Source organism: Haliotis asinina, chromosome 13 (assembly GCF_037392515.1).
Source record: "Haliotis asinina isolate JCU_RB_2024 chromosome 13, JCU_Hal_asi_v2, whole genome shotgun sequence".
NCBI lineage: Eukaryota > Metazoa > Mollusca > Gastropoda > Lepetellida > Haliotidae > Haliotis > Haliotis asinina.
In genome coordinates this window covers 8,417,318-8,440,042 of record NC_090292.1, presented here as the reverse complement: position 1 = coordinate 8,440,042, position 22,725 = coordinate 8,417,318, and the positions used below count along the sequence as shown (strand labels likewise).

The following is a 22,725-nucleotide window of genomic DNA, read 5'->3' as shown; positions in this document are numbered from 1 at the left end:
TGGATTTCTTTATTGTATCAGAGGATATATTTGACATAACTCTAGACTCAGATATTTTGCCAGGCTATAAAAGTGATCACTCAACAATTACATTAACCTTTTCCAACACTTTAGGCCAGGAACGAGGACATGGATATTGGAAGTTTAACACTTCATTGCTGTTAAATCCTGAATATGGAGACTTAGTCAGATCTATTTTGAATGACACAGTTCAGGAATATGCAACAGAAAAATTGGATGATCTTAATAACACCGAAAATATTATACTCACTATTTCTAACTCTTTATTTCTGAAAATTCGAGGAAAGACTATATCTTTCTCATCCTACTTGAAGAAAACAAAAGCAAAAAATACAGAACAGTTAGAACTTAAAATAAAACAGGTTGAAGATACTATAAGAAAATACTTTCAAAACATAGATGAATTTTTGAGTGAACTATCAAAATATAAGAAAGAAATGGAAGAAATTAAAAATGAGGAAATGAAAGGAATACAAATTCGAAACCGACTTCTCTGGTATGAAGAAGGAGAAAAACCTTCAAAATATTTCTGTCACCTGGAAAATAGAACGTTCACCCAAAGATCAATCAACAAGTTAGTAACTAATGATAATAGTGAAATTACTGACAGCAAGTCAATACTGAATGAACTAAAAAATTTTTACAAAAATCTGTATGCCTCTCACAAACAATATGAGGATGAAAATTGTTTGAAGGATATTAATACTCCAGTCTTAAACCAAACACAGAGGGACTATCTTGAAAGAGAAATCAGTTTAGATGAAATTAGTAATACTGTGCACAGAATGAAGAATAATAAAAGCCCAGGGATTAATGGTTTTCCTATTGATTTCTTTAAATATTTTTGGAAAGAATTAAAAACATGGATCTATAGATTCATTAGAGATGTATTAGCCAAGAATGAAATGTCTGTGAACTGGAAAAGAGGTATTATTACCTGTATTCCTAAAAAACCCAATAAATATAGAACATTACTTAAAAACTGGAGACCGATCACTTTACTTAATGCTTTTTACAAAATTATCAGCTCCTGTATAGCACACAGATTAAAAACTACCCTAGACGAACTCATTCATTCTAACCAAACTGGTTTTATACCAGGGAGGACAATTAGTGAAAATACAAGATTATTATATGATATTATGTTCGAGACAAAGAAACAGAACATGCCTGGTTTGCTAATCCTTATTGATTTTGAAAAAGCTTTTGATTCTGTTTCAAAAGATTTTATCAATCTAGTCCTCCATAAATTCAAATCTGGCCCCAAACTGATAGGATGGATAAATACACTTATGAAACAACATCTTGTGTCATCCAACATGGTAACTTATCTGAGTTTTTTTCAAATGAAAGGGGCTGTAGACAAGGAGACCCTTTATCCCCATATCTTTTCCTCTTTGTGGCTGAGATTCTTGGTTGCATGATAAGACATAATGAAAATATCAAAGGAATAGTTATTTATGATAATGAATATAAACTGAATCAATATGCCGATGATACTGAACTATTTCTGAATGGGACTGAAGAGAGTTTGTACTCTGCAATAGACACAGTTAATACTTTTTACAAGATGTCAGGTTTGAAAATTAATGTGGATAAATCAAAAGCAATATGGATTGGATCCAAAGCTAAATCTACTGATATGATATGTCATGATCTAAATGTTGAATGGGTAGTTGGTGAATTTGATGTACTAGGTATCAAATTTACACCAGATCTTGAAGATCTATGGGTAATTAACACTAGGAAAAGATTTGAAGAAATTAATAGACTCCTAGCATCTTGGAGAAAGAGAAATTTAACACTTATTGGTAAAATAACAGTAATAAAAACTCTAGCAATCTCCAAATTGGTTCATATTTTCAATTCCCTGCCCAACCCACCAGCAGATTTTATTACTTCTATTGAAAAAATGCTTTTTAAATTTGTTTGGAATGACAAAAATGACAAAATAAAGAGGAATATAATAAAAAATAACTATGAAGAAGGAGGTTTGAGAATGATCTACATTAAAACATTTATAGACGCTTTGAAATTATCCACGTTACGGCGATACTTCGGAAAAGGTGATAAGGAAAATCCTTGCAACATACCTTTCAAAGACATATTTAATTTAGGAGCAAATTCTGATGCCTACATTAAGATTGAAAACCCTTTTTGGCAGGATGCACTGAAAGCATGGCAACTATTTCACCAAAAACATTATATTGACCCAAATAACATCAATGAAATTCTATCACAACCATTATGGTTTAATCACAATTTCAAAAATTCATTAAACTATATAAAGAATTGGGCAGATAAAGGGATTATTAATATTAGGGATATTTGTGATGAAAATGGATTATTGTCATTGGAATCTTTAAAAGAAGTATATGATATCCAAGGTACTTTTTTAGATTATGGATATTTACTACACACATTTCCAGATTCTTGGAAAAATACTCTAAATCAATGTCATTCAATACCAGTCTGGGATTTAAATATTAACCATTGCCAGACTTGTCTCATAAAAACATCTAAAGGATGCAGAACTTTTTATGATAAACTTATTTCCAATGATATATACCAAAATGTTTGTAAAAAGTGGCAGCGGTTTTTCCCAAAAACAGACTTTGACTGGGAAAAAATATTCACAGGATACAGAAAAGGTTTGCAAGACACAAAACTCATAGATTTTCAATATAGATTTCAACAAGGTGCTATTTATACTAAAAGAGAATTGCTTAAAATGAAGAAAGTTGATAGTAGTACATGCTGTTTCTGCAAGGATATAAATGAGACTGTTTGTCATGTGTATTGGGAATGCCAAGTGACACAAACATTTTGGAGAAAATTACAAATTTGGCTCAACAATTCATTCCCTCATCCATTTCACTTTACAAAACATATGGTTTGGTTTGGTACTCTAAACCGAAATACATTACTAAACCACACCACCATTGCAGCCAAAAGACACATTTACATATGTAGTATTAAGAATATACATCCTGATATCACTTCATTTACAAAAACCCTAAAAGAAATATTCTTTGTTGAGAAACATATATGCCAAAAAACTAATAAGATAGATCATTTCAGTCATAAATGGGGCCCTCTTTTCCCAGTACTTGGATAAATTTGAATCTTCCTATATACCTACCAATCACCTATATCAACCTGTATATGTCTATTACCAAAATGTTGATATGATCTCTGTATATCATCCATCGATATGTACCTGTGTTTTGTACTATGTGTAATCACATGAAGCAATAAAAAAAAAAAAAAAAAAAAAGATCTGCGCTGGCGTTGGTGCAGGGAATATGCTGGCGACGACATGCTTCTCCTACGTTGCATGAAACGTTTCCTTCGCACCGACAGAAAAGTCTTAAAGTCAGCCAACGATAATACTTAACAGTGCTGACAGCGATTATCAATAGAGCAAACAGCGGACGCACAATACGGACACCAGGGATGTGGGTCTTAAGCTGACTTCTGCCCCTTGCAGATGGTGCAAAAGTGTCGAGTCATACACAGATAACTGTAACAGACAAGAAACCAGCACATAACAACACGTTGACACAACGCCTGGAGGAAAACCCCTTACATAAAAAATGTAAGAAATAACTACACCCCATCTATGTGGATAGGTGGGAACGTGCAGATACGCGTCCTGTAGGTCCAGACTGGCTAGCCAAGCCCTGGGTGACAATTTGGCTCGGATCTGCTCTAGTAACGTCATCCAGAAATGTGGAGGTTCGGCCAGATACTGTCTGCTGAAGACCGCCATATTGTGTATCATGCACATCTTGTCCGAATCTTTCTTTGGCACCAGGAAGATGGGTGAGTAGAACCCCGGGGAGCGATGGGGTTCCAGCACTGTCTCTATGGCTCTCTAGGACAATAGGATGTCGATGACTGGGGAGTAGAGGTCAGCGGTGGAGTCTCGACCAATGGCAGCTTGCAACCGGACTTTAAGATCTTGCTTACAAATGGGTCCTCTTGGAATGACCAGCTGGGCCAGAAGATCCCTAGTCTCCCACCTCCTGGAGTTGGATGGATTAGTACGACTTGGTTTTGGAGGTCCCAGTCGTAGGCATCCAAGGCTTCAGTGTCCAGAGTAGGGGCACTTGCCCCTGCCACGCCCAGGCGTTGATGGAGTGTCACAGCTGCGCTCCTGGGGCTTTCGCTGATTATCGGTGTCCTTGACCAAAGAAGGAACGAATTGACTTCCTCCTAGGAATGTACTGTTTCTTTCCACTACCTCTTGCTCTGCCACGAAATGATACCCGTGAAGGTCCCGGGGTAGAATACGCCTTCAGCAACCCATGCTTGCCATAAAAGGTGACTATGCTTGTCGTAAGAGGCGACTAACGGGATCGGGTGGTCAGACTAGCTGACTTGGTTGACACATGTCATCGGTTCCCCATTGCGCAGATCGATGCTCATGTTGTTGATCACTGGATTGTCTGGTCCAGATTCGATTATTTACAGACCGTCACCATATAGCTGGAATATTGCTAAGTGCGACGTAAAACTAAACTCACTCACACTCACTCACTGCCACGAAATGCAGAACCCAAAGCTTCAAAAGTAGATAACACTACTTCAGTGTTGGTCAGCTCCACATGAGACTTCCGGGATTTTGTCAGCGAATAGCAACTTGGAGGTGAAGGGCGCACGAAGCAACTGACTCTTCCTGCCAATTGCACACATCCAAGAATCCAGAGCGACGAACAGATGTCATCATGGCCAAGGTCGCCCGCAAATATCCGAGAAGGTCATGGAGTACCTTGTCTTGCCATTGAAAAATCGTCCTGAGGTGGTCAATCCTGGAGGCGCCGCCGCCGAGGTAGCCGAGGCTAATGCAGAAATGGGTTTAATCATGCATTTAAGTTCCGTGTCTATGGCCGCCAGCTTCGAATCTTGAACTTTGTAGGCCGATTGCGTAGAGCCTGACGGGCGCTTGAGTGAGTCATCCTGAGTAGCTCCATTATCCGTAAAGTCCAATCTGTGAATCTTATAATCCGATCTTCTTGACTTGGACGCCTTAATTTTTGGATTCAAGGACAGCTTCGCAAAATCCTCATCCAGGAGAGACACAGCATCCGCCACCATAGGATGAGGTGGAATAAGAAGTTCAGGTGACAGGTGGATGGACGACAGGTTACTGGAATCCGCTGACGGTGAAGGACAGTCAGGCAGCCTATCAGCAATCCATTCAAAAACCGCCCATAACGGCAGATAAGTGCCATCATCATCGTCCACTCCTGCCTCTTCGTCATAGTCTGGGCAAAAGTGCTGTTCCTCCAGATCCTCTCAAGAAACAGATGTTGATTCCCGCCGCTGGACGGAAGAGGAAGTTGAAGTCCGAGTAGTAGAGTCCTTCAAAGAAACTTGATGAGTCTCCGGTGAACGCGAGCACCAAGTCCTTGAAGAGCGCCAAGGAGACTTGGACCGAGACAGGAAGCACCACCTACTCCTAGAAGAACGAAGAGGGTCTAGGAGATTGTGAACTTGACCGCGAGCGCCGACGACGACTACGGTGCGGGAAACGAGAACGCCGACCTCTCGGAGATCTGGAACGTGACCTACGTCTTGAGCGCTCCGCTTCCAAGCGGCAAGCGTGCTCCTCGTCCAGCTGGTGTTGTAAAACCTCCTCCCTGGAAAGTGTATACAAAACTCTGGGAATCCGGTAGGGCATCGGCGTAGGCACATGAGCTGGCGTCTGAACAAGTGAAGGTGTCACCATCGGGGCTAGCGTAGGTAAAGGCGCTGACGTGGGCATAAGCGCTGGCGTAGACGTAGGCGCTGGCACAGACATCGGCGCTGGTGTTGGAACAAGTCCTGGTGTCATGGTAGGCCCTGAAATCGGCAAAGGTAGGCAGCTCCGGGTCGTCCTGTAAAGAACCCAAAGACGATGCTGGGGAAGACATTCTCCTTCTGCGCTGAGTGAACCTTTTCCTACGTACAGACAGAAAGGTCTTGAAGTCTGCCACTGATAGATTCTCGCAATGCTGACAGCAACTGTCGAAGGAGCAGGCCGGTGACGCACAATCCGGACACCAGGGGTGAGGATCTTTAGCTGATTTCTGCCCCTTGCAGATAGTGCAAAACTGCCGAGTCATACACAGTTAACTGCAACAGACAAACATAAACCAATGCGTGAAACAAAAAATCAACACTAGAGGGGAGGAAGAAAAGGAAACACCCCTACACAAAAATGTAGCAAAAGCGCACCCAAATTATAAAGTGGGTACGCCTGTAAGCTCGCGACAGTGCAGGGCCAACAACCAAAATGGCTACCTGCGAAGCAACGCCACGTGGTATAAAAAAGAACATGAAAATTAGTGAAACAAGGAAAAATTTACCACATGACATGGAAGAACAGATGGAGGAGACACCCGACACAGAATAAGACCTCCAAAAACGCCATGACACCCTCACAAACGACGCAGGAAAACCCACACCAAAGTGAGAGAAAAAACTACAACACGAGGTAGCAAGGTAAGTGAAGTTAAATCCAATTTAATTAAACACGCACCCCTAAGGGATACAACCCACACCTACCTGTTGAGAAACAACTTTATTAAACACACGTAGGTAACTTCGAGTGAAACAAACACGTCTGATCAGACGAACCCTAGAAATAAAAGTGGATTGCTCGCGCTTGCGCGAGTGGGGAGATCATGTCACTTCAGTGAATACATTCGTAGATTACATGAGGTAGCCATTCAGGGAATGGCGAATCAACGACTGTCTGATCTCTTCTAGCGAAGCTTGTAGGTATATGCATAAGACCTATGGTAAGGTAGGTTACAAATATGGAGGAATGGAAACCAGACTGTCTGGCTGTCCAGGGAGGTGGTTCTTGGCCACAAAATCCCACAGGAGACCCATGTGGGCTCGTCCATGCCTCGACTGCTCAAAGAGATCCTGCGTGACCTCCAGGGCATGGATTTCACGAACTCTAGCCGCAGTAGCCAAGGCTAGTAGGAAGACCGTCTTCTTAGACAGATGTTTGACTGTGCAGATGTAGCAGAACGAGAATCCTCCTCCAAAGGCCGTCGTGGGGATCGTGAGTTCGACCGGCACCAAGGGTGAGGAACTTTCGCCGATTTCTGCCCCTAGCAGATAGTGTAAAACTGGCGAGACATACACAGTTAACTGTAACAAAACAAGACATAACAATGCGTTGAAACCAACGCTAGGAGGTAGAAAAAACACCCCTACTCCAGAAATGCAGCACCAACGCACCCCCACTATAAAGTAGGCACGCCCGTAAGCTCGTGACAGCGAAGGGCAAACAACCAGAAAGGCTACCTGCATACATCGCAACGTGGCACGAAAAAACGTATAAATGCAGTGAAACATGGGCAAAAATGCTAATCGACATAAAAAAACCACATGGAGGAAGAAAAACCAGCAAGATATAATACCCCCACAGACGCCATGCCACACTCACACACGACGCGGGCGAACCCACCCCGAAGTGAGAGGAAAAAACAACACGAGGTAGCAAAGTAAGTGCACTTAAATGATTACTTACCTTAACACGCACACCTAAGGGATACAAACCATACCTACCCGTGAGGAACAACTTTATTGAACCACAAAGTAGGTAAACTAAGCGAACCAAAAAACGTCCGAACAGACGTACGCTAGAAGTAAAAGTGATTTTTGGACTGTTCGCGCTTGCGCGAGTGGGGAGATCACGTCACATCTGTGACTACATTCGTAGATTACATGAGGTAGCCATCTAGGGAATGGCGAATCAACGACTGTCTGATCTCTTCTAGCGAAGCTTGAGGTAATATGCATAAGACCTATGGTAAGGTAAGTTAAAAATTCACTAACTCTAGCCCCAGTAGCCAAGGCTTGTAGGAAGACCGTCTTCTTAGACAGATGTTTGACTGTGCAGATGTAGCAGAACGAGAATCCTCCTCCAAATGCCGTCGTGGGGATCGAGAGTTCTACCGAGAGCACCGACGCCAACTGCGGTGCGGGGTCCTAGATCGCCGATTCCTAGACGATCTAGAGCGTGACCTGCGCCGGGCGAGCTCCTCATCTAACTGTCGCTGTAAGATTTCCTCTCTGGATAAGGTATGCGACACTTTAGGAATACCATAAGGCTCTGGCACTGATCCAGGGTCCGGCGTCGGGATAGGTACAGGTGTCAGAATAGGCGCTGGTATCGGTATAGGCGGTGGTGTCCGGATAGGCGCTAGCCTAGGCAACGGTGCCTGCGTAGGTATGAGCGCTAGCGTAGTCACAGGCGCTGGTACAGGCATCGGCGCTGGCATAGACATAGGTCCTAGCATTGGCATATACACTGTCATAGGTAGAGGCACTGGCGTAGTTGACAGGGTAGGCGCTGGTCTCGTAGCAGCACCGGGCGTCAAGAGGGAGTGCAGGAGCCTTTGAACCTCCGGAGACAAGGCGTCAGGGTGGGACAAATCCACGAAGGAGTCCGAGCAAGGTGGGTCAGGGGACGAACGAGCAGGAGTCACGGATGAACGCCCCAACCCCGGCGTCTGTACAGGCGCTGAAAGCGGTGGTAGTTCAGGGTCGTCCGGCAACGAACCTAAAGACGAAGCTGGAAATGACATCCTTCTTCTTCGTTGAGTGAACCTCTTCCTCCTAACAGCAAGAAACATCTTGAAGTCTGCCACTGATAACATTTCACAATACCGGCAGCGTCCGTCAATCGAGCAGACTTTAGATGAACAATGCGGACACCAAGGGTGGGGATCTTTGTCCGACTTCTGCCCATAGCAACGCTAGGAGGAGAAAAAAGACACCTCTATACCAGAAATGCAGCACCAACGCACCCCTGCTATAAAGTAGGCATGTCCATAAGCTCGTGACTGCGAAGGGCAAACAACCAAAATAGCTGCCTGCGTTACATCGCAGTGTAGCACGAAAAAACATATAAAAACAGTGAAACATGGCCAGATATACCAATCGACATGGAAACCCACATGGAGCAAGTTATAATACCCCCACGGACACCATGCCGCACTCACACACGATGCAGGGACACCTTCACTGGTTCTAATACCAGCGCCAATACCTACGCCAGCGCTTGTTCAAACGCCGGCTCCTGTGCCTCCGCCAGCGCCTTACCGGATCCCCAGGATTTCTCACACGCTATCTAGAGAAGAGGTGCTACAACGTCATCTAGACGAGGAGCGCACTCGGTGCTTAGAAGCGGAGCGCTCGAGACGCAGATCGCGGTCCAGATCTCCGAGAAGTCGGCGCTCCCGTTCTCCTCACCATAGTCGGCGCCGGCGCTCACGCTCATGCTCACGCTCTCCTAGACGATCCATGGAGGATTCTTATTCCAACAGGAGTAGACGGCGCTTCCGTTTGCGATCCAGATCTCCTCGGCGCTCTTCCAGAACCCGGCGTTCATGTTCACCAGAGGCCCCGCGAGTTTCACTGAAGGATTTGGAGGAGCAACACCTCTGCCCTGACTATGAAGAAGAGGCAGGTGTAGGCGAGGATGATGGCACCTATCTACCACTATCGGCAGTGTTTGAGTGGATTGCTGACAGGCTACCTGACTGTCCTTCTCCGTCAGTCGATCCTAATAACCCGGCGTCCATCAACCTCAACTTATGGTGGCGGATGCAGTGTCTCTCCTGGACGAGGATTTTGCCAAGCTGTCTCTGAATCCTACGATCAAGGCGTCTAAGTCAAGGAAGTCAGATTATAAGATCCACAGCCGAGACGTCAATGGTGCTGCTCAGGACGACTCACTCAAGCACTTGTCAAGTTCTTCACTCTCAGCTTATAAAGTGCAGGACTCCAAATTAGCAGCTATTGACACGGAACTCAAGCGCATGCTTAAACCTATTTCGGCATTAGCCTCGGCTACTTCAGTGGCTGCAGCAGACCTATCAGAGGACAACGCCTCCAGGGTGGATCTTCTCACGACAATCTTCCAGTGGCAGGGCAAAGTTCTTCATGACTTACTCGGTCACTTACGTGCAGCGTTGGCTGTGACTACTTCGGTTCGCCGCTCCGGCTTCCTGGATGCATGTAATTGGCAGGAGGAATTTAAGCGCCAATTACTTCGGGCTCCCTTCACTTCCAAGTTTCTGTTCGCCGACAAGATTCCAGATGTTTACAAGTGGCACGCGGAATTAACGAACACTGAAGTCACGCTGTCTACCTTTGAGGCGCTTGGTTCTGCCTTTCGTGGCAGAGCCAGAGGAAGTGGAAAGAAGCACTATATTCCCAGGAGGGAATCCATCCGCTCCTCCTTTGGGAAGGGACGTGGCCGCACCAAGGATAATGACGCTCAGCGGAAGCCCCAGGAGCATAGCCGGGACACCCCCTCGATGCCAGGGCGAGGCTGAGGCAAGCGCCCCTACTCTGGTCGCTGAAGCCGTGGATGTCTACGACTGGGACCTCCCATCCCCAGTCGTACCTGCCCATCCGACTCCAGTAGGTGGGAGACTAGGGATCTTCTGGCCCAACTGGTCATTCCTAGAGGATCTGTTTGTAAGCAAGATTCTGAAGTCCGGCTACAAACTGCTACATTGGTACATTGATCGAGACTCCCCAGTCGCGGATATATCCTCAACACCAACTAGCTCTCCTAGAGTCCAATATCGACATCCTGTTATCCAAGAGAACCATAGAGACAGTGCTGGAACCCCACCGCTCCCCGAAGTTCTACTCATCCATCTTCCTGGTGCCAAAGAAAGATTCCGACAAGATGCGCATGATTCACAACATGGCGGTCTTCAACAGACAGTATCTGGCCGAACCTCCACATTTCTGGATGACGTCCCTAGAGCAGATTCGAGACAAATTGTCTCCTGGGGCTTGGCTAGCCAGTCTGAACCTACAGGACGCGTACCTACATGTTCCCATACATCCACATCACAGGAAGTACCTGAGGTTCGTCTTCAACGGAATACATTACCAGTGGAGGGTGCTTCCGTTTGGAATTTCTACGGCCCTGTGGCTTTTCACACGCATCACACTTCCGGTTACCAGATTTCTACATCTAAGGGGAGTGGACTTCGATCCATACATAGACGACTGCCTTCTCAACCACGGCAGTCCTCTACTGCTACGCAAACAGTTGGACTTCTCCACCCGCCTGCTGCATCAACTGGGTTGGATGGTCAACACCAACAAGTCACATCTGGAACCAACTCAAGAACTGACCTTCATCGGGGGATTATTTTTAACGAAGGACAATCTTGTCATGGTCCCTCCAGGTCGGTGGCAGAAGATTCTGGCGTTTGCAGATCGAGGTCTCTCTCAACCCATGACCCTCAGAGAGTGGCAGTCTCTGTTGGGTCTTTTGACATCGGCGCATGATCTTACTCTCAGAGGGCGCCTTATGCTACGGCCCTTACAGAGGTTTCTGTCACCATTCATCCAGATGCACGACCTCAAGTCACAGGTTCTTCTACCTCCACATCTACATCAGTATCTCCGGTGGTGGATGGTAGAATCGAATGTCTGCGCCGGCGTCTGTTTGGAAGACTCCAGTCACGACCACGAGTTGTTCGTGGATGCGTCCCTGCTAGGGTGGGGCGCCCATCTGGCCGGCCGGACGACCTCAGGGCTCTGGAATTGCAAACCGTCATTCTAGCAGTTCACCACTGGCTACCGATTTTGTCCAACACCAAGCTCCTGGTGGTGTCGGACAACTCCACAGTCGTCTGGGTTATCCTGAATCAGGGCACGACCAGGTCCAAGCAACTCCTAGACCAGATGTTCGTGTTAGCAGATCTGCTAGACAGCAACGGGATCACAGTCAGGGTTCGGCACATACCCGGCTGCAAGAACATTCTGGCAGATGCGTTGTCGCGTCCAGGCAGACCTTCACCGACGGAATGGATGCTTCATCCAGACGTGTTTCGTCAGATTTGCCTTCGCCACGGGAGACCCCTGGTGGACCTCTTCGCCACCAGCTTCAACCATCAGCTGCCAACTTACGTGTCTCCTGTACCGGATCCACAGGCTTGGGCAGTCGACGCTCTATCTCTGTCGTGGGAGGGTCTAGACGCGTACGCTTTTCCACCAGATCCCTCTATGATGACAAGTGGCGCTCATTTGAAAGCTTTTGTGCTCAGAGATCACAGGATCCCATGACAGCTTCACCACAGTTCGTGGCGAATTTTTTTATGTTTCCACGTAATTCCAAGCATCTCAAACGGAGTACGTTGGGTACCTACTTGTCAGCGTTGAACTCCATCTTGGCGGTCAGACGGATCGTCAGATTTCTAAAGTTCCAGAACTGGTTGCCCTGCTGAAGGCGTTCAAGTTGGCGGACCAGAAGGTCAAGTTCCGCCCTCCAGCTTGGGATCTGAATGTCGTTTTGCAACACTTGAGAGGCCCCCCATATGAGCTTCTTTCGAGCTGTTGTCCAGGAAGACGGTCATCTTACTTGCCCTAGCTACGGCAGCTAGAGTTAGTGAGATTCATGCCCTGGATGTCACACAAGTGCGTTTTGAACAAGCTAGGCATGGCCGAGTCCACTTGGGTTTGCTGTGGGACTTCATTGCCAAGAATCAGCTTCCCGGTCAACCGAATAGACGGTTCTCCATCCCGCCTTTATCGACCATCCTCGGACGACATGATACCGAGGAGGAGTTCCTGTGTCCAGTCAGGGCCCTTAGATATTACATCCAGAGGTCTGCCTTGAAGAGACATTCCCGAAAAAGACTGTTTATCCCTTTTTTTTCACCTTGCAAGGGGGAAGTAAATAGAAACACTATTGCTCTGTGGCTTCGTGCGACTATCCTGGCGGCGTACGATGCCAAGAAACTCCCCCATCCGACGGCAAACAACCCTCATGAAATTAGAGCTCTGGCGTCCACTATGGCCCTCCACAGGAACTGTACGGTGCCACAGATTATGGAGGGTTGTTTTTGGAAGTCGTCCACTGTTTTTGCCTCAACCTACCTGAGGGACTTGGTGGTCGAGGACATGGAGGGGCTTCAGTCTTTTGGCCCGTTGGTGGTTGCACAGCAACTCACCCGGCCTTCCACCCATTAGGTAATTATGTTGTTCTTACCTTTGGTCTTAAGATTAACCTCACCCTCTGGGTGCGTCGGTTTCTCTTTGGAGTTCCCTTGGGTTATCCTTTGTCCTGTTTCCAGGTTTGCCCTGTGACGTTGGCATTGGTCTCCCGGGTCTCCTGTGCATGTGCTTGGTCTGCTGAAGAGTTGAAGGTCCTCCGGAGTCCACACCACCATCCTCTCTGTCGAAGCCATATGCATAAGACCTATGGTAAGGTAAGTTAAAAATTTATTAAAATCTAAATATTTTAGATATTTAAATACTTACCTTACCATAGGGCGGTGACTCCCTTCCAACGCTGGATGCTCCTCCCCACTTTGGACTCTTCGGACCTTTCTTTCCTGCTGCCAGTAAAAGTGAATTTTGGGATGGCTCGCGTTCCCGCGAGTGGGGAGATCACGTCACTTCCGTGACTACATCCGTAGATTATACGAGGTAGCCATTCAGGGAATGGCGAATCAACGACTGTCTGATCTCTACTAGCGAAGCTTGAGGTAATATGCATAAGACCTATGGTAAGGTAAGTATTTAAATATCTAAAATATTTAGATTTTAATAAATTAGACTATAGATCGCCAGCAACAGTAGGATGGCTGCTTGGTGTGTACAGCATGAGTTTACGCGTCTTTCAGCAGTATTTCAGCAATATCACTGCTGGGGACACTGCTACCCCACCATCCAAGAACAAGACGAATGAGTGATACAGAAACATTCATAAATACTGTATTTACGCACATTCATTGCCGTTGCACCTCGACCACGTGTCGTTGTGGGAAATGGTGTCGTTGCCATCGGAGTGGCAAACAACCCGTGAAGGTCCCGGGTAGAATAGGCCTTCAGCAACCCATGCTTGCCATGTAAGGCGACAATGCTTGTCGTGAGAGGCGGGTGGTCTAGATCGCTGACATGGTTAACACGTCATCGGTTCCCAATTGCGCACATCGATGCTTATATTGTTGACCACTTGATTGTCTGGTCCAAACCCGATTATTTACAGACGGCCGCCATATAGCTGGAATATTGCCGAGTGCAGCGTAAAATTAAACTCACTCCATTCAGCATCAGTGTCACATACTATCAGCTGAAACTATCAGCTGTTTTGAGCGAAGTCTAATATGATGCAGGATGATTTAATAATACCTAGGATATATGATTTGGAAAGGACAATATGCTGAATGTTTTAGTCGTTTCATTGCTAAATGTATCATCACATACCGTGTTACTATCCTTGCCGCATCAAGTCCTGTCAAAGACCGCCATACCAGTCCTGCTGAGAAGTTGTTCTATCGCGGCTACAAGATTAAAGTCCCCAGTATGACATTCAGACAGTTGTGTTGTAGTCTAGTGGGGAAAATGCCAAAATCGGTGATGGGTCGGATGCAAGCGGATGCCATCTCCCCTATTGACGTTTGTAAAAGTGCGTTTCATGAGCGTGAATATATGCTTTGTTTTGCTAGAATGTAAGCATACAAACCACGTTTGTATCCCTAAATGAGTTGTTTGCGTAGATCACTATTTGTGAAACTGTCAATGTAATGCATATCCAGATATAATGCTGCCCATGCATTAAGCAAATGTACGGTAAGTCTCCATGGCCTCTAGTGTGGTGATTTACCTTCAGCTGTTGAGGATCTATAGCAAATTTGAATGCTGTCTTGTCCGCATTTGAAATTAAATGCATATCCAGATATAATGCTGCCCATGCATTAAGCAAATGTACAGTAAGTCTCCATGGCCTCTAGTGTGGTGATTTACCTTCAGCTGTTGAGGATCTATAGCAAATTTGAATGCTGTCTTGTCCGCATTTGAAATCAAATGCATATCCAGATATAATGCTGCCCATGCATTAAGCAAATGTACGGTAAGTCTCCATGGCCTCTAGTGTGGTGATTTACCTTCAGCTGTTGAGGATCTATAGCACATTTGAATGCTGTCTTGTCCGCATTTGAAATTAAATTTTAGAGATATATGCTAGCTTTACTTCTAAACTACCGTGACATTCTAGCTGGTTTTACTGTCCTTCGTTGACAGTTTGTTTTTATAATGTGCATGTATTTATGGTGAATTTACAACTTGTTCTAGTCACGATATGGCTGAAATATTGACTTTAAATTTTAACTCGCTCACTCCCAGATATGATGTATCAATTCCGGCTTTATCTTCAAGCAAACATGCCCAATACAAATAATAAATAAGGACGGTCCAAGATCTGATATCTGTGGGCATTAAATGCATCTGAAGATCATTTCACAGCAACCAGACCTGTTCAGGTATGAATAGTGCACCGGTCTCGTGTCTTCTGTACCCCAGTTCTCACTGTCTTCACACATGTCGACCTGCATAAACTTAGATCGCATGAAACGGCAAGCGTTCCTTTTTTTCAAGGTTCCTTCACAAGCTGTGAATACATTGTGCAGAAACGTGGAAACAAATATGGGAACGCGTGTGCTTTCGTGCAATCCCTTATTTTCCCCTCAGGATGTATTCTGTGTTATAGAAGACATGTACACTGTAAGCTGATACGAAGCGGGTGTAAAATCCTGTAAAGAAACACTTAGCATATCTCTTGTTGTGTGAGTGAGTGAGTGAGTGAGTGAGGATTTACGTCGCTTTTTGCAACAATCAAGCAATATCACGACATTGTACCCATGTCGGGAATCGAACGTGGGTCTTCAGCGTCACAAGTAGAAGCTTTAACCAACAGGCTATCCTACTGCCCCAGGTAATGTAATAGATGACATATATCCTGTTCATTAATGCAGAAAGGACCGTGATAGGTATTCTACAATACAGGTAACAAGTGTGTTATTGTGGGCTTCAACTATATAATGCATATGAACCCGCACTCTTAGAGTCAGGCACCTAATCGCTAGCACACAAGGGCAGCCGTCTAACCCACTCAACTACCGTGGCTCCCACAAACATGGAAGTCTGACAACTGGTAGTCTAGACCAAGGACTTCATGTACCCGTCTGATAAGTGATTGGCACCACTCTCACAGCGCGGAAAAGTAACAATAGCATCAGTAGACTCAATCTGTGAGTGAGTGAGTTTAGTTTTACGCCGCACTCAGCAATATTCCAGCTATATGGTGGTGGTGTGTAAATAATCGAGTATGGACCAGACAATCCAGTGATCAACAACATGAGCATCGATGTGTGCAATATGGAACCGATGACATGTGTCAACCAACACAGTGAATACAACCCGATCCCGTTGTCGCCTCTTACGACAAGCATAGTCGCCTTATATTGCAAGCATGTGTTGCTGAAGGCCTATTCTACCCAGGACCTTCACGGGTCAGCAAGAATCTGTACTGGGAAAGTATAGTCGCAACCACAACACGGTTTCCGCAGAGATTGCTTACCAATGTGGAATGGTTTTGTCGCTTCTATTTACAGTGCATGTGATAGTACTTAATCGTGACAATACACAAGGCAAAGTTGTGCTTACAGAGTGCCTGGCACGGGATCTTCATCTCCATATTCTCATGTAGGTGGAGCATGTGTTTCCCCTAGCTGGCACGCTGTCAAACACTTGAGTGGAGCTATATTAAAGCGGTTTACCCGGCCGCGAGGCAACTGTCTTCCTAGCTGCGTGCTCGACAAGATACCTACACAATGGAGCTATTAATATTCATTGTCTTCAGTCTCGTGCTCTGTGGTATAAAGGACGTACATGGAGCCAGGCGTGGAACCTTGGCTAGACGAGTGAGACAACTGGAAAAGGAGATCAAGTTATTGAAACTTACAGCTGTTACTGAGACTAAAATGACTTCCGGTTTTAAAGATTTAGAGTCATCACTGAAGGAGGAGCTGACAGAAACATTCTTTCCTCCTTTGATAAAACGTCTAGTTGAAGAAACACTTACTGACACCCTCAAAGATGGTTACATTCGGAAACTTATCAGCGGGCATGTTCTGGATCAAATTAACAGCGTCAAAACCGATGTACAAAATACAGAGACACAGCTTAATGAAATATCACAAGAGCTGAGACGTGCTGAACGGGAAAGGGACACGTACAATACGAGATTAAAAACACAACTGAACATACTGATGCATATCTTAGACCTGCAACTAAACCAGATCAATAATGATCCTGTTGGTGCAAAGAAAACAGTCACTGGTCCCACAGAGGTGTCACCCCAAAATTCAACCACGACGTACCCTAAAGCTACAACAGGTGAGAGTTTTATTAAAAATTATTTCCTCAACTAACGGTCTATCTTGATATTCCATGAGTTTATGAAAACGCTGTACGTAGCATGAATAGATTACAGCCAGCTTTCAGGGTGGGATACAAGTTACTGAGAAAGGGGGGTGCACACTTTTGAAAAAAATGGGGTGGGATGGGATGGGGTAGAGGGGTGCACATTTCAATTTGTCAATTGTCATTTCAGGACAAAAGGGTGATACGCACCCCTGCACCACTCCTCTACATTGTTTGCACTGTTAAATGTCAACAGAGATCACAGAACAGATCTAGAACAGAACAGATGTTTATTTAGCAGTATTTGGGCCGCAAGGCCTATGGCACAGTTGACAATTACAGACTGAGTATAAATTACCCATGATCAAAAACATTTAAGCTTCCGATAGTTCTTACTTTGAATATTTCATTGAGGTACATTACACTTATCAGAGGGGTACACAAAGTACTCAGTCTAGACTACCACTTGTACGACTTTCATTTTTGTGGAAGTTGCGGTGGCTGAGCGGGCTAGGAAGCTGACTTTGTGTGCTGGCGATTAGGCGTCTGACTCTGACTCAAAACGCACTAGAATTTGTACTTTACTAAGAAAGTGAAATCCCAAATATGACATATGTTGAGATAGATAGCTGTTAAATATTGTACATTACTGTTTTGTGGTTGCCTGAATGGTTAGTGGTCCTCTGTATACTAACTGTAGCTCCTGTAGATATTGAGTTCTGAGTTGACAATACTTATCACAAAAAAATAATACATGGTTCTCATCTTCAATAAAGTTATGATTACGCAGTTCACAGATGGGGTTGATCGCTTTGCTATCTTTATTAGCCTGTTTGTGACGTTAAATATTAACTCACTCACTCACTTATTAGCCTGTTTAACTCTAAGTTTGTTAGCGAAGCTCTAAATTTCAAATAAACTCTTATTAGCTGTTTGTTCCTGATGTTCGTGATATACGGGTCTCTTCCCAGTGAAGACTTAAGTGAAGCGTAGTGGCTAAGGATACGTGAACTGTATATTTCTTGATGCCAGTTTCGGAGTGATATATCTTTGAGGCGCTGTTTTAAACATGACAAGAAAATATTTACATCTCCGACACAGATCACAATCACAGTCAATCAATGCATACAAAACAAATGCGAATAACTCATTTGAATGTCAACAGTACATATAGTTCAATTTCACTTTTTGTGGAGGCTGTTGTAGACCCTTGTGGCACAATTGTGTGAGAAGTCCTTTACTGGGTTCCCATTTAAAACATGGAGAAAGGTCTGCACATAGCACAACAGGCTCAGCAAAACAGTTTGTCTTTTAATGGTATTGTTTTTGTTGTCTTATTGAAATGGGACAGCAGTTGTATTTTTAAAGAAATAGTGAAGTGTTGTGATTCAAACAATCGAAGAATTAGGGAAGTACCCGATATGCCCGTCAATTATGTTATGAAAAGTAAATCCTATCAGATGTACTTGGCGTTAATGCCATATCAGAGGTAACGCAGAATATGCCGTAATATGTTGCTTTCATCTGATAAAACCAGAGAGCAAACACGAAACCGACAGAAATATTTCAATACCGAGTTGTCCATCTGTGCATGAGGTCGGGGGTCCAACCATGCCATGCAACAAACATGACACGTCACTGTGACGTAATAACGGGCACCTTTGCAGTCCTGGTGCTGGCGTCAACATTTATAGAGAGATGTTATGACGTTAATGGTGGGTAAAATGTCAGTGTCTGCTTTCAGGCTGATTTAGGAAATTAAATGAATTAGATATTGTAAATGTGGATTGCACGTAAAGCAATATGAATGTTGCAGGAATCAAGTGTTTCACATGATACAAACCCCTCAGGTATATTGGGCCACTTGACGATAATTTCCAAGAATTAGATCCATATACTATTTCAGTGTAGCATAAACAGTTTTAATGATTAGTTTAGGATGGATCTTTGTAAAATTTCGGTTCAGTTTTCCGACCACTATGTAACTAATGACATCACATTTATCAACTTATGTATGGTTCCACAAGACACAATTCCAAAGGCCGCCATTCTAAAGGCGTTTACATCATTGTACATTTGTTGATTAAATGACTGTCATTCGATAAACAAGCAACGGGAAATCAATGAGAAATTATGTTATTGTAGGTAAGATGATTCCCCACAAATGTACAAAATTTTACTGGGGTCTTACGAAAACTAACTTCATGATAATTACTGACGCTACACTAAATTAACATGTAAGTCTGTGGAAATTACGTCAAGAGTCCGAATACTTTTTGTATGGGTCTGTCCATCCCGGCTACAGCATTCGACCAAAAGTATCAGCTCAAATGTGTTTGCATGGCAATGTCTCTATCTTTGCTCTGTTCGCACTGATCCTTTTATGTGGAACACATGTATTTCAGCAACACCTTAAGCAGATGCCATGGTCATGTAGATTATGGAAGAGAAAATGTGCGTATTTCTGACATCGACACAGATGGAATGTCAGTCACGCGAACAGCCGACGTCTCGATCTTACTTTACCACACACGTTTCCACGTGTTTGGGCTATCGTTGTTTATCAAAGCACATTGCTCTGAACGGTCGTGTCAGCTACAGTTTCCTCGTCAGGTATTTCTCGGTATGCTGACATTTTGTGAGTGCTTGACAGATTTGATGAGCCTTACACTGAATATTAACTGTGCACACCGAGTGATGGTACTCACTGCACGATCAACATGAAACCATTAGTCTGCTTCACATTGGATTTAAGGGAATTGTCAAAAGTACAAGCTACACCATGAAGGGGGTTGGGTGGGTCCATCAAAAAAATGCAATATGCTTATGTGCTATATGCATATAGTTTTCTCAGCTGACTAAGACATTCCCTGTTTCAGCTTCAAGTGACCTGACTCCGACCAACACGGATCCACCAGCGCCAGTGACAACAGAAGTCTCAGATCAAGATGGTAGGTGAGAAAACCCAGCAGGCAGGAAGCTCAGAATATATTCGCCTGGGGTTATGTTTATTTTTGTCGGGAGCGAGTGAGTTGAGTTTTATGGCCGCACTCAGTAATGTTCCAGCTATATGGCGGAGTCTGTAAATAATCGAGTCTGGACCAGACAACCCACTGATCAACTTTATGAGCATCGATCTGAGCAAATGGGAACCGATGTCATGTGTCAACCAAGTCAGCGAGCCTGACCACCCGATCCTGTTCGTCGCCTCTTACGACAAGCTGAATCACCTTTAACAGCAAGCATGGGTTGCTGAAGGCCTATTCTACCCCGGACCGTCACGGGTCGGGTTGGATGGGGACATCAAGGAAATGCATTATGCGTATGGGCTATACGTGTATAGTTTCCTGAGCTGAATACAATATTCCCTGTTTCAGCCTCGAACAGCACGGCTCCACCAGCGCCAGTGACGGCTCAAGACTCTGATCTACATGGTAGGTGGGAAAAACCAGCAGGCAGGTAACTGAGAATAATTTCGCCTTAATCCTGGGGTTACATCGTTCATATGTTCATATTTCTAAACAAATATTAACAATATAATCAGTTATAACATTTCAACAAAGAGAGGCGTCTCAGCTGTTGACACAGTCAGTGCACACACTATCAGTCTACGGATTCCTCCACGGTGTTTCCGCCACAGTCTAGATAAACACTTGAAAATATAACCACGTATTTTAACAACTCTGCTATGACAGATGTATCTGGAATTTATGCATACATAAAACGTCCGAGGCCAGTGGATAAAATGCTTATGTGCCGTCTATACATTTCTAAACAAAATATTCTCTGTTTCAGTGTCGACTTCCCCGAGTCAGGCCCTGAGTCCAAGCAGCACAATTACACCAGCGCCAGTGACAACACAGGGACTTGATCTACCGAGTAGGTGGACAACCCAACAAGCGCAAAGCTATGGCCTTAATTCTTCCTGCATGTAACTCGTTGATGTACATACCCATGGAGATTCTGACTTGAGGGAATGTGACACCCATTGTGTCGACTAACGACCTCTCTGTCGAACGCAAGATTTTATGAACCAGACAATTATGCCCAGGTCGCCATCAGACCGCTGGAATACTTGGGAGTGTGGCGTTAAACAACAACCAAAATACACAGACAATTACCAACGTCATATGTTATTAATTACATTTTAAATAAATTAGTGCTAATAAATACCAAACAACAGTTCATACCCTACAGCATTTGTGTTGACATCGATGTCAACAAACCGTAACACGTACACAAAGCATAGCTGCTTTTGACTCTTACAGAAAATTACAGACTAAACACATCATCTTTAATTCCTGACGCCGTGGAGGAAGAGTTTAGAATTGTTGTAATGATGTCCGGGTTGACGTGTTTGAAACATTGCAGGTGTGTGACAAAGATGCCTCATGTTCACAGTTTGCTTTGTGTTACAGCGACTCAATCGCAAGCAGACCGCGACCTCTTCAACGCCAGCAGGGACGGTGACCTGGCGAGAGTGAAGCAGATCCTGGAAAATGAGCCCGTGAACATCAACACGAGAGGAGGATGGAGGCGCAGAACAGCGGTACTGGAGGCAGCGCGCTGGGGACACAGGGATGTGGTGGAGTTCCTTGTGGCTAGAGGTGCTGATGCGTCACTGTTGGGCAAGTACGGAAGGAATATCCTTCACTACGCCTGTTGGAGTGGAGACGTAGAAACCGTAAAACTTATCCTGTCACTGAAAGTGGTAGGCATCAACAGTAGAGGATGGATGAGAAAGACACCGGTGATGACGGCAGCAGGGGAGGGAAAAGGGGAAGTGGTGGAGCTCCTTGTGCGTAGAGGGGCTGAATTGTCACCGGTGGACGTGGACGGTAGCAACATCCTTTTCTACGCCGCTAAGGGTGGAGACATGAAGGCCGTGAAGCTGATCCTGTCACGGAACATCGTTGACATCAACGCAAAGAACGACTACGGCCATACAGCTGCCTACTTCGCAATGCGTAGGGGACATCAGCAAGTGTTGGATTACCTGGAGTCACTTGGCGCTCACTGAATCCGAGCAGCGTTAACGTTGATGTCGCCAGAAACGGAGGAGGTGTCGTGTGACACTGGCGTAGTGTGTGCCGTTCACGTAGTCGTTGTCAACGCACTTGTTTCAGGTGATTTCCGTTTTTTTCTTTCTGATAATGAATAAAACATTTGAATGTAGTTTCAAACTTTTGGCGTTTGTTGGTTTGTTGAATATGATCAGGTAAAAAAATTGCAAAGTGAGTGTAAACATACTCGGTGATTGATTGTTCGTAAACTCGCATGTCTTAACATAATTCTGTGTTAATTTTATTCTGAGAATATCACAAATTGTGAAACAGACAACAAACTGATTACATGTCGCTGCACTCTGTGACGTCAGACTGAGCCGAAGTTCATCCATCTGTCGTGGCGCCATTTGTGCAGTAAAAGTTACGTCACACTGCGGGTGACAAATATATACTG

General features: G+C 44.7%; 3 protein-coding genes across 3 annotated transcripts in view; 2 read left to right on the top strand and 1 right to left on the bottom strand.

The window, feature by feature from the left end:
* LOC137259203 (superkiller complex protein 8-like) overlaps positions 1–22,725 on the bottom strand; it is a 440,560-nt gene that overhangs the window by 101,537 nt on the left and 316,298 nt on the right. The gene's annotated exons all lie outside the window — the stretch shown is intronic.
* On the top strand, positions 10,748–12,123 carry LOC137260412 (uncharacterized). Its single transcript, XM_067798074.1, has 2 exons — positions 10,748–11,240; positions 11,408–12,123. The coding sequence occupies exons 1-2, from the start codon at positions 10,748–10,750 to the stop codon at positions 12,121–12,123; spliced, it is 1,209 nt and encodes a 402-aa protein (XP_067654175.1).
* Positions 16,824–22,285, top strand: LOC137260411 (ankyrin repeat and SOCS box protein 2-like). The gene is made up of 5 exons (XM_067798073.1): positions 16,824–17,238; positions 20,145–20,216; positions 20,643–20,699; positions 21,061–21,144; positions 21,684–22,285. The coding sequence occupies exons 1-5, from the start codon at positions 16,824–16,826 to the stop codon at positions 22,283–22,285; spliced, it is 1,230 nt and encodes a 409-aa protein (XP_067654174.1).